This window comes from Oryzias melastigma, linkage group LG7 (genome assembly GCF_002922805.2).
Source record: "Oryzias melastigma strain HK-1 linkage group LG7, ASM292280v2, whole genome shotgun sequence".
Taxonomy (NCBI): domain Eukaryota; kingdom Metazoa; phylum Chordata; class Actinopteri; order Beloniformes; family Adrianichthyidae; genus Oryzias; species Oryzias melastigma.
Window position 1 is genome coordinate 3,059,439 of NC_050518.1, and position 16,493 is coordinate 3,075,931.

Here is a 16,493-nt window from a genome sequence, read left to right on the forward strand (position 1 = left end):
GGAGAGTACTCACCACCCCTGGTCTGGGATAAGGCACTCTGCCTTCATAAGCACGCCACTGGTGTTCAGGACCCTCTTTGTGAGCGAAAGGTCCGTTGAAAGCTTCTCTGATGTCAGCCATGCGGTAAACACAGACAGCAAAGCCCTGGAAGACGTTGCTGTGGACAAAACGACGGAAAACTCAGGACATGAGCAGGAAATCCATCCAGAATTACTGACTATAGTTTGACACCAAGGAATTTTTAATACTTGTTATAAAGATGCATATATCAAATAAAGAAGCAAGATAGTATGTCCAAAAAATGAAAACATTTTATAACTTAATACATCATAGAACAGCATGGATTGGGTCAGGTTAGATGATAAATAAGGATGTACCTGATGGTGCTGAAGATTGCATAGATGTCTGGGTTCCTTTCGTCTTTTGTCCTCAGCAGGAAAACATCCTCTGTTTCACATTAAGACATTTCCAGTTTGTTTGTGCGTGACTTGAATACAAGTTTGAGCAAATGCTGATTTTCTTTCTATATCTGTAATCTCACCAAGCTGGTTAAAGTGTGTGTCAATGCCGTGAGGTCCTGGAACCGAACAAACCAGGCGGACTTTTATGAAGGTGCTCCACTTGTTGACCAAAACTCTTTGGCCTCCAACATCATTCTGTCAGAGAAAACAGCAGAAATCTATAAGATTCAAATCTCTCCCCAAACAGACATTATTTTTTGTTCAAGCAGACCACTGCTCTGCATTTAGATTTAAACTATAAAACTTACTGTTATTTCAGATAACAGAGATGTCTGCTCTGGTTCTAATATTCAACACAATAAAACTTAGAAGACATGTGAGCCTTTTCTAAGACAAACACTTCACAGATGAAACCTGTTATCAGAGCAGGAAGAGAAAACATTCACTGCACAAAGAATTCAAATTCCTTTAAGTTTTCCTTTGAAGATATGACCCTGAAATCTTAGAGGGTCTGATTTATTCAATTTCAGTTCAACTTTATATTTTTTAGCACTTTTCCTGTTTCAAAACATCTCAAAGTGCTTTCCATAAAAGAATAAATAGTAGTAAGATCAAAAATTATTATCAATCATAATCAACAATACAAACTAACACATAAAAAGTCAACTCAAATGATATCAAATTCATTATTAGTACAATTTATAAAATCAAATTAAAATGAGGACATGTAGAAGCTATACTAAAAAGAAGAGTTTTAAGCTTTTACTTGTAAACCTTTACTGTGGATGAAGCCCTCGCATCGTTAGGGAGGCTGTTTATGTCCATTAGACCAGAGGTTCCAAGTACCAAGACTGAGAAAAGGTCCCTAGGACAGTTGGGCCCGGTCCGAATTCTTCCCTCCTCCCTAACCCCTGTCTGAGCATGCTGCTCAACTCTGACGAAGCAATCTTCAATTTTTCTGATTAAAAACCTTTATTTTGCCATAATCGTCTTGTTACTGTTAGTCAATGCTATTATTTAACTTTTAAAACATTTTGGGGTTAATCGACTTTAACACTTCATCTTCTATGTGTCGGCCTGTCGTCATCTAAAAGCTTTGAACTGCAGTGGATTCCAGACAACAGCAGCAGAGCCTTATTGCAAGTCTGTCTGTGTGAAAATACCAGTGTATTCATCATTTTGTATAATTTGGACCAAAGTGTTGACAACTTGTCACATTTGCCTGGGAGGGAACAGAGAAGTGAGAAGGAAATAAAGCAGAAAACTGCATGAAAAACAGATGGAGGGAAAGAAGAGGAGCAGGAAAGTTGACATAAAGAATATAAAAGGTAAAACTGGAAATTTATTTGGAGTTTTGTCTGAGATGTTTAAACTTTTTTTGGCACAAACACCAGTTTCCAATCCTAAAATCTTGCAGCTGTGTGCTCCCATATTTTGTGCACTTGTATATGCTCCCCTGCATGCCTTTATTTATGTGTGACTCTCTCTGCACATATAGGATTTTATAGACTGAAGCAATGCGTGAAAGAATATTAGCGAGCGTGAAGAGCAGATGGAGAATGTGGTTGGAAAATCTGCCAGCTGCATGTGCTTTGGTGGTGAAATCTGAGTGTGAGGATGCTCTTTCACTCCTTCGATGAAATGTGAATATCGATGACAAGATTTGAAAAATGTATGAGAAAGAATCCATGTAAAAATAGTTATGTCCCATCTAAGTCTGCAGCCTGAAACATCATCATTGACTAACAATGGAAGCATGCGGAAGTTTCTCACCGCACACACTCGTCCGACTCGGGTGTGTATGGCGCCCTCCCTGTCCCCCGCCTCTGAGGCCTTCTCCGTGAAGAAGAAATACACTTTGTCATCGTCCCTGTCGCTGTTGTCCGGGATGAGGTGCGCCGCAATGAATTTGGGGTCTGCAGAACAAACAAATAAAAATAATTACAATATTATTCTAAAAAGAAAGAATATAACTGGAATGCTACATTCACTTGAGGCTCGGAAATGAGCGTTCATGCAGTCACTTCCAGTGAAAAGTCTATGTAAACACACGTATGCGCAGTTTCTAAGACCGTTTTTGGGTTCTACATGCAAAATGTGCAGCCGTTGAACATGTGCTTTGTAGTGACGTATGGGTCGCATCATTTTCAAATCATGGAAGTCTCAACCATTTGAAAGTGATCATAAAGAAGAAATAAATTTGTGCCCAGATGTCCACTGTCCACACAAAGAGTCAATAATATCTTCTTTTTATGCTGTTCTTCAGGCATAAATGTATGAAACATATATCAACAGAATGGCAGGGAAGCAACCTACAGTGCAGCACCATGAAAGCAATAAAACTGAAAGGGCGTCCATTTTCTTCTTCTTCCTCTGTGATGTCTTTAGCGGTTGGCAAACAACTTAAAGGTGCATTACCGCCACCTACTGGAATGGAGTGTGGACCATGATCAGTATTTGTCTTTTATAAGTCATAACCTTAAACAAGTCCCAATCTATGAAAGCTTTCACTAGCCTACTCTACTCAATATTTTTATCCTTCAAAGAAATGTAATAAATAATCACAACTTTTATTATCTGCTAAAATTGTAGCCATATACCATTATATTTCTAAATAATTATTTCTGCATTCCAAGGCGTCCATCTTGAAAAGGTCCTCTTCTATAGGTGGTTAGCCCCACCCCTTCAACAAGCCAACCCAAATACTAATCTGAATCAAACACGTTTAAGAAACTAAATCGTTCACGTGTATCTTGCTTGTAAAAAAAAAATCAACATAAATAAACAAAAAATATTTTTTCAATAGAACAACAATTTCCAGACAAAAATGCAACATAAAAAGAAAACATTTTCAATTTACAAAAGGAATGTCAAAGGAAACTAAAATAGGTGGGTCCACTGGACTTCCTGGAACAGAAGTGCTCCTAAAAAACCAGGAAGTAAAACACTGAGAACAACCAAAAACCAGTGTACAAAAAAAAAAAAATGAATTACAATAGATGTCAAAGGTGAAAAGTGTGTAAATCCACAAACAAATCCACTTTGTTAAGCCCTTACACAGTGACAGAGATCCACTCCGTCACAGAATTATGCAACACCAAATCTTTCAAATATCGGAATAGAGCTGTGAAAAGAAAGTTCAGTCCAGTGTGAACACTGTATTCTAAAAATACCTGTTTAGAGTGCACACTATGTCTGGTGTGTAGGTAGCTTCAGATGTTGTCTATTGCTATAAGTTTTCTAAAGTTTATCCTCAGGGTCAATGGGTTGATGGAGCCTATCAAACTGGGTGAAGACTTCGTATACTCTGGACAGTTTGCCATTGAGGGCCACACAACCACATGCACTCACATCTAAGCGGTAATTTTGAATCTGAAGGAGGAAGCCGGAGTGCCTGGAGAAAATCCCTGCATGCAGGAGGAAAACATCTGTTTCCTCCAACATTTATGTTTTAAAGTTTTTTAATAACCCGTTAAAATCAACTTTTTTAATATATAGGCTAACAAGTGAGGCTTTACCATGGAGGAGTCTCTGGTCCGTTTCTGTTCTCATGGTGGAACGGCCGCCCATGCTCCTGAAGATCACAGCGTCTCTTCCAAGGAAGTCTGCTGTCAGTCCAGTGTACAACTCACCTCCTGGAAATGAGCAGCGGGAGAGTAAACTCACGGGAAAGCATTGGATGTAAAAGCTTGAGGGCATTTTAAACATGAAGAATGTGAAGTAGTTGGTGTAAATGTGACAATTGTGGATTAAAAATCAATCCTCAACATCTTCTCAAGAAATGTCTCAATGATTGACTTGCTAGGAAATGTAAATTTTATTGCTGCAAGCAATTCAGTCAAAACTACACAGACATGACTGAGCGATTCCATCCACACTTCCAGTGAAACAATAAGGAGCAGAAAGCATTTGTCTTCAGATGTTTTTTTACTTTGTGTTACAATAATTAAAGGATCACAACAGACTTTGTGAAAAACAGTATTTGAGAAGAAAAAGCCCCAAAATAAATGAGACGCTTTTGGTGGACATAAAAAAGGTTTGGTGAAGTGGAGCATGAAGAAAATTAGAGGTGACAGGAACATTAGGGGTTTAGGCAAATGGGGGAAGAAATCAAATAAATCCAACACTGAAACTATTGAAAGAGCTGCAAGCAATTCTGAAGACAAACATACCTCACAGAACACGTCCCGCAATGAGACTAACAGTAGGGAAACCAATTTGGACTTTCAGTGACTCGGGAAATTCATGTACATGGAAATGAAACACCCAGTCTTCCCACTGGTGCTCTTTGATGGTTTTGGGAGAAAGAATATACCAATCAGGGTTAGCAGTCACCAGACAAAAGTCACTAACTTTCCAATAGGTCAGAAACAGAGAAAAAAATCTGACATCCATATAATAACTGAGATTTATTTTTTCATGAAATAAATCTATTCATTTTAAAATTCAACGGTGTTAAATTTTCCCAGCTCTTGCAGAAACTGAATCTGGACACTCTCCTGCGACATCATGAGCTTATTATGCTTGGCTTTGGTTTTGCATCAGAAACACGCACACCCATCCCTCTTCAGGCTGCAGACTCACATAAGGTCAGTTCCGAGTAAAGTGTTATGACGTTATCTCACAAACGCAGAGATGCATTAACTGGTTTCGACAGGGGGCGGGATCAGGATCTCTGTGCATTTTGGTGGACAGTCGTCAAACCAAAGTGGAGGCACAAGTTGATATTTGTACAGAAATATTTTTAAGTTCTATTTTTTTTTCCATTGTTGACATATCTTGTTTTTTCCCAGAAGAACATTTTACTGTAAACTCAACTAAATGAGACCAAAGAAGTCAGAAACTAACAGAGAAAGAAGAAAAATCTGCAAATGTGGGACATGTTAGTCCTTTTAGTTGCACAATTCCATTCTCAAAGTAATAAAATAAAAAAACATATTGCTGGAGAGGGAAAGACTGAAGCTCCAGGCAATTTTTACTGAACCAGCAGACTTATAATGACCTTGGGAGGGCGAGGAACACTTTCACAAAAAAAAACTTCCATAAGCTGAAAGAAATCCTCTGCTTTGTGCCTTTGATTACCAATTACCTGTGTCCATCACCCCTTTTTGCAAGTAACAAGCTCAAATAGTCTGTGACAGCTGGATAATTCTGCTTTCCCACCGAGGGCCACCAAGAGCCAAACTACTAAAGATTTGGCTCTACCTGAAGTTTTTCTGCCAAAGAACAAACCACGGCGGGAGGATTTCTGCCTCTGGAAGAACACAGTTAGAAAAAGAAGAAGCGATGTATACAGAACTCCACCCCAAACTAACCCCTGCACTGCAGGTTACTGGCATGGATAAAAGTTATTTATCAAGCTAGAATAAATACCTGATGACATTTAGAGAGAAACACCCAGAGCGGCTTAATTTAGTCAATGTGTCTCCAAAGGGGGTGACTCGGGGTTGTTGCTTAAAATTCAATGTCAGAGATTTCTGTGCAGAAAAGTTAAAGATGGATTGGACTTTGAATTTATTTAAACTACACAATGAATCATTCAAAAAAAAAAAAAACAAACACATTTTTCATTTGTATTTTTTTTTTGCTTGGCAAACAACAGTCAATTTTTTTGTAATATAAAAGGACTCTCTAAAAAATAGCAAAGTAAAAACAAAAATAGCAGGAATGTCAAATTATGGGTAAATCTTGAATAAATAGTTACAGACAAATTAGCGCATTATTTTTTTTTATGCTGTTAATCTAATTTTAATCAAAACTATCGTCATGTTCTAAGATACAAAAAACAAGGGTTCAACTGTTTATATGCATGAACGCTTTATTTGATTGAACTCAGCTGAAAACGTCTTTTATATTCCACGAGCGCCGGGTACCAAACATTGCGATACGCGATACATGACTCACGATATCAATGAAATCGCAATACTGCAATAATTGGTAAAAAATCATCTCTAATAACTCACAATATATAACACACACATTTTTTAGAAAAGTATGTCGCCATTTGTTTTTTAGCTTGAACATATTCATAATAAACAACGTGTGTCTTATTTTGTGCAACACATAATAGACATTTTTTGCAACACTGCTGAAATCAGTGATACTATGTCTTTCAAATGGATTGACACCAATTGAATTGGAATTATCTGTAAAATTCAATGTTAACAATAGTAAATATGAACAGCAATGCCATTACTGCAAAATTGTTGTAAACAACAAATCAAAAATTAAGTAATTAAAGTAGCTGTCAGGCACATTGGTCAGTCTCACAACGCTCTCCCCCTAACTTCCTCCAAAGGAACGTCTCACTAAAGGATGATGAATTTAACGTTTTACAGCCTCCATAAACAAAAATAAAAGATCAATACTTGGTGGGAACCCATTGAGAATCAATCGCAGGAATAAATATCGTGATATATTGCAATGTCGATATTAACTAAGTTAATTATTTTGATGTCTAAAGACAACCTCACTTTAACAACAATTTTGATTCAACATTTAAACGTCAGATTGAGATTTTTATCAGGCGTCATATGGACGTGCAGATCCAGTTCATCCAGATTATAATGCATTGGTCCGGCAAAAAGCAATTTTGGACGTCTATATAACCAGCATATTTTTTCACAATTTAATATCTAATAATAACTTCACTTCACTTAAGTCACTCTGACTTAAACCTACTCTGGCCATCATATATTCCCATCAGATAACGTTATAGTGCCTTAACTAACCTCTTGTTGGTGTAAGAGTAATATTTGTTTTATCAGAAAAAGTTCATAATGCTATTTTTTTCTTTGATCTTTTACTGTACCATTATGTCATGATTTTAAATGAAAATATGTCAAAACAAGGCTTTTTACAACAACTATTAGGTTAAACATAGTTGCAATTAAAATAGATTAATTAGTTACAAGTCACATTTAATTAATCGCACACAAAAAAATCAGCACTGGAAAATAGACTTACCACTGAAAGTGCTGGCGAATGTGAAGCTGGGGTCGTGCGGAATTCCTCGTCCACTCTCCACATTCCCGGGATTCATGGTGAACACATGCTGAAGAGGGAAAGACTTCCTATCAGTAATTACTTCAAGCAAGTCTTCTATAGGATCAACAAGATGCTTCAATTTTCCAAAAACTGTACAATCAGTCTTGCTTCACATAATAGCATAAAAATCACTGAATCATATTTACTTCATTAGTTCCTTCAAGAAGAAAAGTTTTGTCCTTCTGACCTTGGAGCAGTCAGGTTTTTCAGGACATAAACTAATGTTTCTGCTTTTAATGTGTTTTATATTTTCCGAAATATTTAGACGTGTCCTTTCATCGAACTCCTGTCTGTCTGAGAACTACAGCGCAGTCTGAGATAGGAGGAAATGCAGAATCAGTGTAGCTGCCAGAGGTCAGACAGCTTTCCAAGCAGCTCCCAGCATCTGCAGATCAATCCTGGGATTGCTGCAGTGAAGTAAACTCGGCTGAGTTGTAAAGAAAAGCACAAAAGAACAAAAACACTAAAGGGAATACTGAGAATTGTCAGTATCTGAGCAAACAACGCATACTTGTTCCAAATGATAACTTTTTGTCTGACTTAAGCAGCGATGAACGGATTAAAGAAACAGACAGGTTCTTTCTCTGTGTTCGTGTTATGAACAGCTTTTCATGTCCTGACTGAGTGACTTGTAAGATCAGAAAGGAGGCAAAGTGGTGGAAAGGCTTTTTGGTTCTAAACTTTTTTTCTTCCACTTTAAGGCCACCAACGTGCCGTGCTGTCTCTGCCAGAGCTCCATGGGTGTGATCAAACGTGGCCCGCTTCCAGAATAAAGGGGGAGTGGGAGGTGACCAGACCTACGTCGAAGCCCCCGGGTTTGATGCAAGTCCGCATCACAGTGGACTCGCACTGAACTCTGAGCCTCAGTCTCTGCTGCTCCGATAGACAATGGAGCATTGTTGTGAGGTGGGCAAGTCCTCCAGTAAGCAGAGATCACAGGGGAGATGATGACATTGTAGTCAACCGGATAAGAATACTGTAAGACAGTCTGCAGGACAAACAATGACACACGCAGTCAGCTGTGTAATACGTGATGGATAGCATGGATGCGGAAAACCAATGGCCAGATCATGTTTCTTATATTCATTATGTACAACAGCACCTCTCTTTGAGGTGCCTTCTCAAATAACTTGTTATGCCACTCACAAAAACAACAGTTAAGTCAATCTGCCAAATTCAAACCATCGTAAACACTTTAAACTTCTTTGTAAACACAAGACTTTAAAGACCCACTCCAATGAGAATCATGTTTTTAGTGCTTTTAACGTGTTCTTGTTGCGTTTTTCCCATCATGGAGGACATGCATAAGCTTAAAAAACATTTCTGAATATTTTTTTATTTAAATTGTTGTGAATCAGGAGGAGATAAAAAAAGGACATTTGAAGAAGCTTGTAGTTGTGACGTAGGAAATATAATGAGAAGGCAACAAGCTTCCTCCATTCTGATACGTCCACTTATAGACGATTAGATCCATTTACATTTTGATTTCCTTGTCTGGCTCAAAACTCTATGGCTCGGTAGCTCCGGTTATGTTATATTGGGGGTGTGAGGGGCTGTAAGCTAGCGGGAGACTGTGGAAACACATGGTTGATGGGAAGTGGGGGCAGGCTTGCTCAACATGCCCGCCCACACCTAAAAGCTGGTGTATACGTCCAAGCGATTTGTAATTGCTCACGCCGCAGGGGTAATGCTAACGGAGTGGAATCGCCCCAGTCGCTGCAGAATGTGAGACCTTCGGGTGGAATTTTACGCCCAGAGTGCAAACGCATGCAAATTACGTCTTTTAATTTGAATTTATTTTAGCAATTGAAGAAATCAAGGAAACTCTGTTCAGAAAAATGTCTGAAAATCATTGAAACTTAACTGAAGAAGTTATTGGAAATACCAAACTTCACATACAGACACACAGAGTGGACAACTAGATAGAAAACAGAGCAATTACTGGAAATACATGTCTCATATAGAGCAGCATTAGATGATGCAATTTGCCCTTTTTAGTTTTAATTTTTATTTTGTCGCCTTTGTATTGCCTGCTTCAGTTGGACGAACACACCACTTCCTCCTCTGCTATGTACCTACATGCTTGCAGAGGCTGCAAGTGTCGTTGATATGCTATTAAACATAAAAACCAGAGACCATTGTGTCACTTAAAAAGTATAAACGCCGCTCAAAGGTTCATCGCAGTCATCGCGGACACAATCAAAACCAGCCAACATTAGTTTGAACTAGACCGCATGATTGTGGATATGACTGCTGTAATGCCTGCTGGCTGTGAAGTATAAACCAGCCTCAAAGTGAGAATTTCCTATGAACTACTGCCGCTGTGCAGACACTATGTCCCAAGAAATCCACATAGATTTTTTTGATTTAGCCCTAAAACCACCAAATCATCATTAAAATACCACTAGGAGCGCCTTAAAAATAGATCAAAGATGAATAAGGTGGAACTTTAAATTTATTATGTTCAGCTTTTTGATCTATTTGTGAAAACTCTTGGTGAGAGAAGTGAAGCATCTAGAAGATCCAGACATAATTGAGACAGACATGCAGAAAGATAGTTACTTCCAGCCACATAACCTGAATGAAATATTTAAACTGTAAACATTTCAGTTCAGATAAACAACAGTAGCTCTAATCAATCACCAAAATTACATTGGAGTTAGTGATCACTCTAACTCCGATATAAAATTGTTCAACTTTTCGACATGAAATGAACGTGCCAGCAACAAAATGTCCTTCTTGCCAGGTCATCATTGTAAATGAGAATTTGGTCTCAATTGATCCTCCTGGAAAAATAAAGGTTAAATAATTAAAAATGATTTAAATCTACAAAGGTATAAATTAATTTGTTTTGTTCTAATGAAACTGAAGCTCATACCAAGTGAAAACTACATAAGGAACAAACACTCAAGTCCTAATAACAAGAGGAAAGCTATTGAGTCCAAAACCTTCTTTTTTTTTGTATCGTTAAATAGACATGACACAGGGGTATTTTTTAGGAACCGCACCGCTCCATTTCCTGTTTAACTTTGAGCTTGAATGTAAATGGGAGCCTGGCCTCTTGATTGACAGTTCATTATAAAATTTGTGGCTATGGAATACCTCCTTCAACAAAATATGACTTGTTAAAATCATCAGTAAGTTGAAGAAAACAGGAAAGCTAAAATGACTCACTTAAATTGTTTCTTTTAGGAATCCTATTAGTCATTTACTCAACAATACGGTCACAAAAACATGTGTTACAGATATATTAACTCCAGTTTTTGTCAGTCCAACACTGCAATTTAAACATCATACAACGTGTGTGGAGCATAGAGGGACTTTTAAAGAATTTACTCTGTTGCAATAAAATCTGCTAAATTGCCTTTTCCAAAACACATCACAGCAGACGGTTCTTGAGATTATAAAAATGTATGTACATCCCTAACATTAGTTTTCAACCCTTTGGGCATCTTGAATTTTCTTTGATCAGTTCTTTTTTTTTTTGTCTTGAAAATGTCTTAGCTCCTTCAGTTACCACCTGTAATTGTCCTTCCTTAAAGTTTACAAATGTACTCCTCTGTAATCTTACAAAACTAGGAGGACTAGCCACCAGGAGTTCATCATTTTGTGAGGAATTGTGACTTTAGCATAATTTCTTAAGGGTTAAAATTAGATTTTAGGGGTTCAAAGTCAATTTAGGAATACGGCTCCCTGACATTTGGTTAAATATGGTAAAATCTTGTGGTTGTTCCCTTGGTCATAAACCATAATAAAATGGAACAGCCATGAAGAAAGAGTTTTATTCTTTAAATAAATTAATTGTGATACTTTTCATCATTAAAGTTAAATTAAAACACTGGATCAGTTTATTTAAATGAATTAATTAAATGCTTTACTGTGCAAAGAAAACTGCAAATTTCATCAAGTGTCTATCTGCAACACTGTAAATATAAACCTACATTTGATGCAGACATTTTATACAGATAAAAGTAAATAATGAAGAAAAAAAAATGAAAAAAATAAATCAAAGGCACAAAACCATGAAACCATGCAATTAAAAGTGTTCATTTTAAAGTGAAAATGCTCTTCTTTTTTTAAAGTCCCTTTAAAAGTGGTTCAAATATGTATATTTCAGTTCTCTCATATTTGTGTTTAAACAGGCATGTTGCTCCTCCTGTTTGTGTGTGTTTCTGTCTGCAACCTCTGCCTATTTATATGTTCAAGTTGGGGAGTTGTGTTTTGTTTGACCCGTTGTGAGTATGTGTGTGTGTGGTCTGGTCCTCTTTGTGTCGTCACTGTATTGAGATGGTTTATTTTCACGTCTTTGACGCTGCTCAGGCGTTTGTGTCACTCGCCACAGGGACTCCAGTGGATGTCAAGGAGTGTGTGGGTGATCGACGGTGAAGGGAGCAAAAATCATTTTTTCATTAGAAGTTAATCTTGAAAGGAGATAAAAAGAAAATTTTAAAAGCACCTCAACAAATAACATAAAAAAGGTATTTTTTAAAGTAAATTATTAGAAAGGTTTTTTTGAAATGTTGTCTTGTTCCTGTTCATCCTTTGATCCCGTCTTATACTAAAATATCTGTCAAAAACATTACATTTCTTGCTGAACATCAAATAATTTAGCATGTTTCAAGGTCAAGAGTTTATAGAAAAAACAAGTTGGAGATGAAGGTCTTTCTTTATAGGTAATTAAAAAAAAGGTATTAGTTTGGTTTTGAAAATGTGTCACGGTCAGAGAACAAACCATTGTCACCTAAAAAGAGGCTGGCAGGATGGTGTGAGAGATGGACAGAGAGGGAACACCTCAGCCCCAACAGAGATGAAACACTCAGAAGGTCAAGGGTCATCCCACCCAAGGTCCAGTCTGAGGCCGTGGAACCTTGGCTCCTGGGAGAGGGCACACAAACATGCCAGTGTGTGCTCTTCTCTAGTTAACCATTGGCTAAATAAATGGACAGCTCCCCTCTGGTATCATCCTGTGAGCTGCAGACTCTTGGAAGACCTTAGAGGACACACTTGTGGTCTGACTGATTATGACAAGCATTTACATACAAACCTGCTCGAGCAACAAGGCAGCAGGTACCTTGTTGTGAGTCATGGTGACAAGGTTTTAAAATCATAAGATGTGCAGAAGATTGATGGTAGGTATAACAGATAACACCCTACATATCAAGATGAATGTATTTTTAACCAATGAGATGTGGGGAGATGCATGTAATAACTGCTATAATAGAATTGGAAGTCAACTCTGGAGGGAGTTTGACTGAAAAACAAAAATATTTTTTTTTTACAACCCCCATGAGATCATACGTCTCAAAGTAGTACTACAGACAGATGTAGAAACATGCTAAGAATAAAACCATCCTGAGAGAACAAAAAAAGATAATAGAAGATATCTTAAGTACAGATTTTCCCATGAATTCCAGCATGGGCTGGCACTGCAAACTGCTCCAACCTACTTCCAATAGCTCACCTTACTCACATATGTGAGCTGGGATTCAAATCTCTTGAGCCACTACTAAAATCTTGTGGGTTGTGACTCATGTCATTAGAGCTGTGACTTAAATCTCGTGGGCCGCAACTAAAATCTCGTGGGTAGTTGTTTAAATGTCGTGGGTTGTGACTCAAATCACGTGAGCTGTAACGTGAATCTTGTGGGTCGCAACTAAAATCTCGTGGGTCAAGACTCAAATCTTGTGGGTTGTGACTGAAATCTTGCATATTGCGACTAAAATCTCGTCGGGTCATGACTCAAATCTCGTGGGTTGCAACAAAAATTCCATGGGTCATCACTAAAATCTGGTGTGTCACCACTCAAATATTGGTCACAACAAAATCTTGTGGGTCGCGACTAAAATCTCATGGGTCGCTACTAAAATCTTATGGGTTGTGACTAAAATTTCATGGATCGTTACTCAAATCTAGTGGGTTGTGACTAAAATCTCATGGATAGTTGTTTAAATGTCGTGGGTTGTGACTCAAATCTCGTGAGCTGCGACTTGAATCTTGTGGGTCGCAACTAAAATCTTGTGGGTTGTGACTGAAATCTTGTGGGTTGTGACTGAAATCTTGCGTAGTGCGACTAAAATCTCTTCGGGTCTTGACTCAAATCTCGTGGGTCGCAACAAAAATTCCATGGGTCATCACTAAAATCTGGTGTTTCATCACTCAAATATTATTGGTCACAACAAAATCTTGTGGGTCGCTACCAAAATCTCGTGGGTCGCTACTAAAATTTCATGGATCGTGACTAAAATCTCGTGGGTCGTGACTAAAATCTCGTGGGTCGCGACTAAAATCTCGTGGGTCACAACTCAAATCTTGTGCATTGCGACTCACAAGATTTGAGACGCATCCTACAGCCATGAGCTGTGTGACCCACGAACCGGCTCACCAAAATTTTAGTGCAATTTTATCATATAATTGAGCGTTGATGCTTCTTTTAACATGGTGGATTCAATTGGTCCCATAAGATCATCCGATAGCTCTCTGTACTGTGAGTTTTGTCAGTAAAAATAGCTGATTTATTTATTTACTGGTTTAAAAGCATAACTGCAATTTGCCAGGATAAGCATAGAGGCAATTAGATATGTAGCAAAAGTGTCTCTGAGCCTGACTTCTGCCTGTCTTGCGTGCGACTCACGGACTTTGGATCACAGCTGATGGGTTGTCACTCTGTGGGTACTCAATATCGTGAGTCGCGACCATAGAGACGTGAGTCAGGTGAACCACTAGAAATGGGTCAGTGCTGTTTGCAGCACTTGCTGTATCTCATGAATCCCCTGATATTTCTTATGAATTTATACACCAAATACTCACCCACCAAAGACCAATGTTCTATTGCAGACGGATTTAGACGCCGCAGCTCAGTGAAAGCAAAAGTTAAGACAGGATTGTTAAGACAGTTCTACTTGATGGAGGGTTTGACTGCCCAGCTACAGATGAAAATGGACATTTGATGGTTAAGAGTGTCTACTCCTGTATAGATTTTTGTTTGATCACTGAATACTTTCCTCTTTCTATATCTGTACCATTTTTTTTCTAAACTTGAGAGAATGAGCCCAATTTCAACACATTAGTTTATTACTGTTACGTTAATTATCTGTAATTTTTCCTCTTAAGGCAATTAAAATAAGAACATTTAAAAAAAAAAAAACTACAATGTAAAAGGTTTGGTCTCAACTCAAACATAACTCAAAAATCATATTCAATGTTAACATAATCATCTCAAAAGTAAGAAAAATCCTAAAACTATTAGAAATAAAACTGATTACTGAAACTGGAAGTTACATAGTAACTATAAAAAACTGGTAGTATTAGAGTTTGATAAACTTAAATATGTCTGTTTTTGCTACATTGTAAGTGAAGTACAATAAATGCACAACAAAAACTCAAACTACAGTTGAGTTTGGAGACGAGTGTTCAACCAGCAGACATCCAGCGCATTGCTAAAAGGTTAAGTGTCAGCAATCTGTTCTTTTTTAACTAGTCTGCAGAGTCACATAGATGACCTACTTTTTTCTAGAATGTCAGCTCCTTTTTGGTATGCAGTGGTACCTGCTATTTTTATGATGTCGCCATGAACCCTCAACAATTCCCTAAAGAATGACAGAATGTGAGGCACACAATGGCACAACCAAGAAAAATTCACCCACAAAAATATGCTGCACTCAGAAAGGTTAGCACTCTCCCATTTCCCTCATTTCCCCAACATCACTCTCTGCCAGCAACCACCCTCCCCCTTAGCCAATGTAGATTTTGACCCCCTCCTACTGAGCCAGGCAGGGCAGGGCACTGGGCAAGGATTGTGAAACCTGCCTTGAAACAGAAAGCTATGAGCTCGTCTTAATAGCCCCATTCATTGGCTCTTGTGCTATAAATGGTTCCGAGTGTGAGACTCCGCAGAGGGTTCCACTGAGCTGAGTGGCTGTGGAGAGCCAGCATGTGCGGCTGAAAAGCCTAATGCTATGGCTGAGTACGCCCAAAGAAAGGCGTATTATACATGCACAAAGCTAGTGAGAAACATATAGAGTTTTCTCTTCATTAAAGAAGCAAATGAAGGTTGTGGGCACAACTCCAGGGAAAAGAAAACTACTCAAAACCTCAGCAACACTTGTGCCTGAAAAGTCGCTTTGCTAAAAGCTTACCAAGTATTATGAAACAAATCAACAAATGCTAATTTACCGTATTTTATGGAGTATAAGGGTGTATTCAGACTGGAAAAATCATTTGTTCTGGACCCAGTCTGCTTGATTTGTTTCGGATCGAGTCCTGAACGTTACATTTGGTTTGTATACAGACTGCCATCAAGCAACCCTTTCAGTTTCGAACAAAAGCTTGTAAACAAAACCACATAAATAAAGATCTTTTCACTCAGTGGACAGGAATTACCAGGGCGGGGCAAAGCAACTAGAGGCAGAAATTATGGAAGTCCTTTGAAATCCTTGTCGGAATAGTTCCCTTATTTAAACTTTAGAATGTCTGTATCAGCGTTAGGTAAACACCTTTTACTGCTACTTTGGTATGGTGGAGGCATGCTGCAAGACGGTTACTGGCAAGACGACATCTATGAAAGTAAGATGATAAGTGTTTATGACAGATGGAATGTTGGGAAAACAGTGAGAAGCAATGTGGATCACGGTAACTCTTGTGCTATCTTAGGCATGTTTACATCAAAAGTAAGACAGCTCACTGACCTTTTTTTTCAAGGATTTTGTATCATCACTGATGTCCGTGGCAGACATAAAATCCTGGGTTTAAAATTTTGTTTTAATAAGTCTGCATTCATCCGACCACATGTCAATGAGCTCCTGTGCCTCATTGTTGTGAACGTCACAGCGTTCACATGCCGCGCGACAAGACGAGACACAAAAAAACAAGTAATAAGCGCTGTTTAGCTGTGTTAAAATAAACTTTTTAACAAGTCAGCAGTTTGGCCCTTAACCTTCTTTAGTAACACGACAATCGTTGCTTTAAATTTGTCACACTGCTTCATT

At 38.2% G+C, this 16,493-nt stretch overlaps 1 protein-coding gene across 1 annotated transcript in view; it reads right to left on the reverse strand.

The window, feature by feature from the left end:
- Positions 1–16,493, reverse strand: part of sema3bl (sema domain, immunoglobulin domain (Ig), short basic domain, secreted, (semaphorin) 3bl) — a 69,908-nt gene that overhangs the window by 14,770 nt on the left and 38,645 nt on the right. Inside the window, exons 5-10 of the mRNA XM_024293396.2 lie at positions 7,429–7,516; positions 3,981–4,097; positions 2,236–2,378; positions 543–657; positions 379–448; positions 14–158 (exon numbers count right to left, since the gene is read on the reverse strand). Of these exons, the coding sequence (XP_024149164.1) occupies positions 14–158; positions 379–448; positions 543–657; positions 2,236–2,378; positions 3,981–4,097; positions 7,429–7,516 (678 nt within the window). The remainder of the gene's footprint in view (positions 1–13; positions 159–378; positions 449–542; positions 658–2,235; positions 2,379–3,980; positions 4,098–7,428; positions 7,517–16,493) is intronic.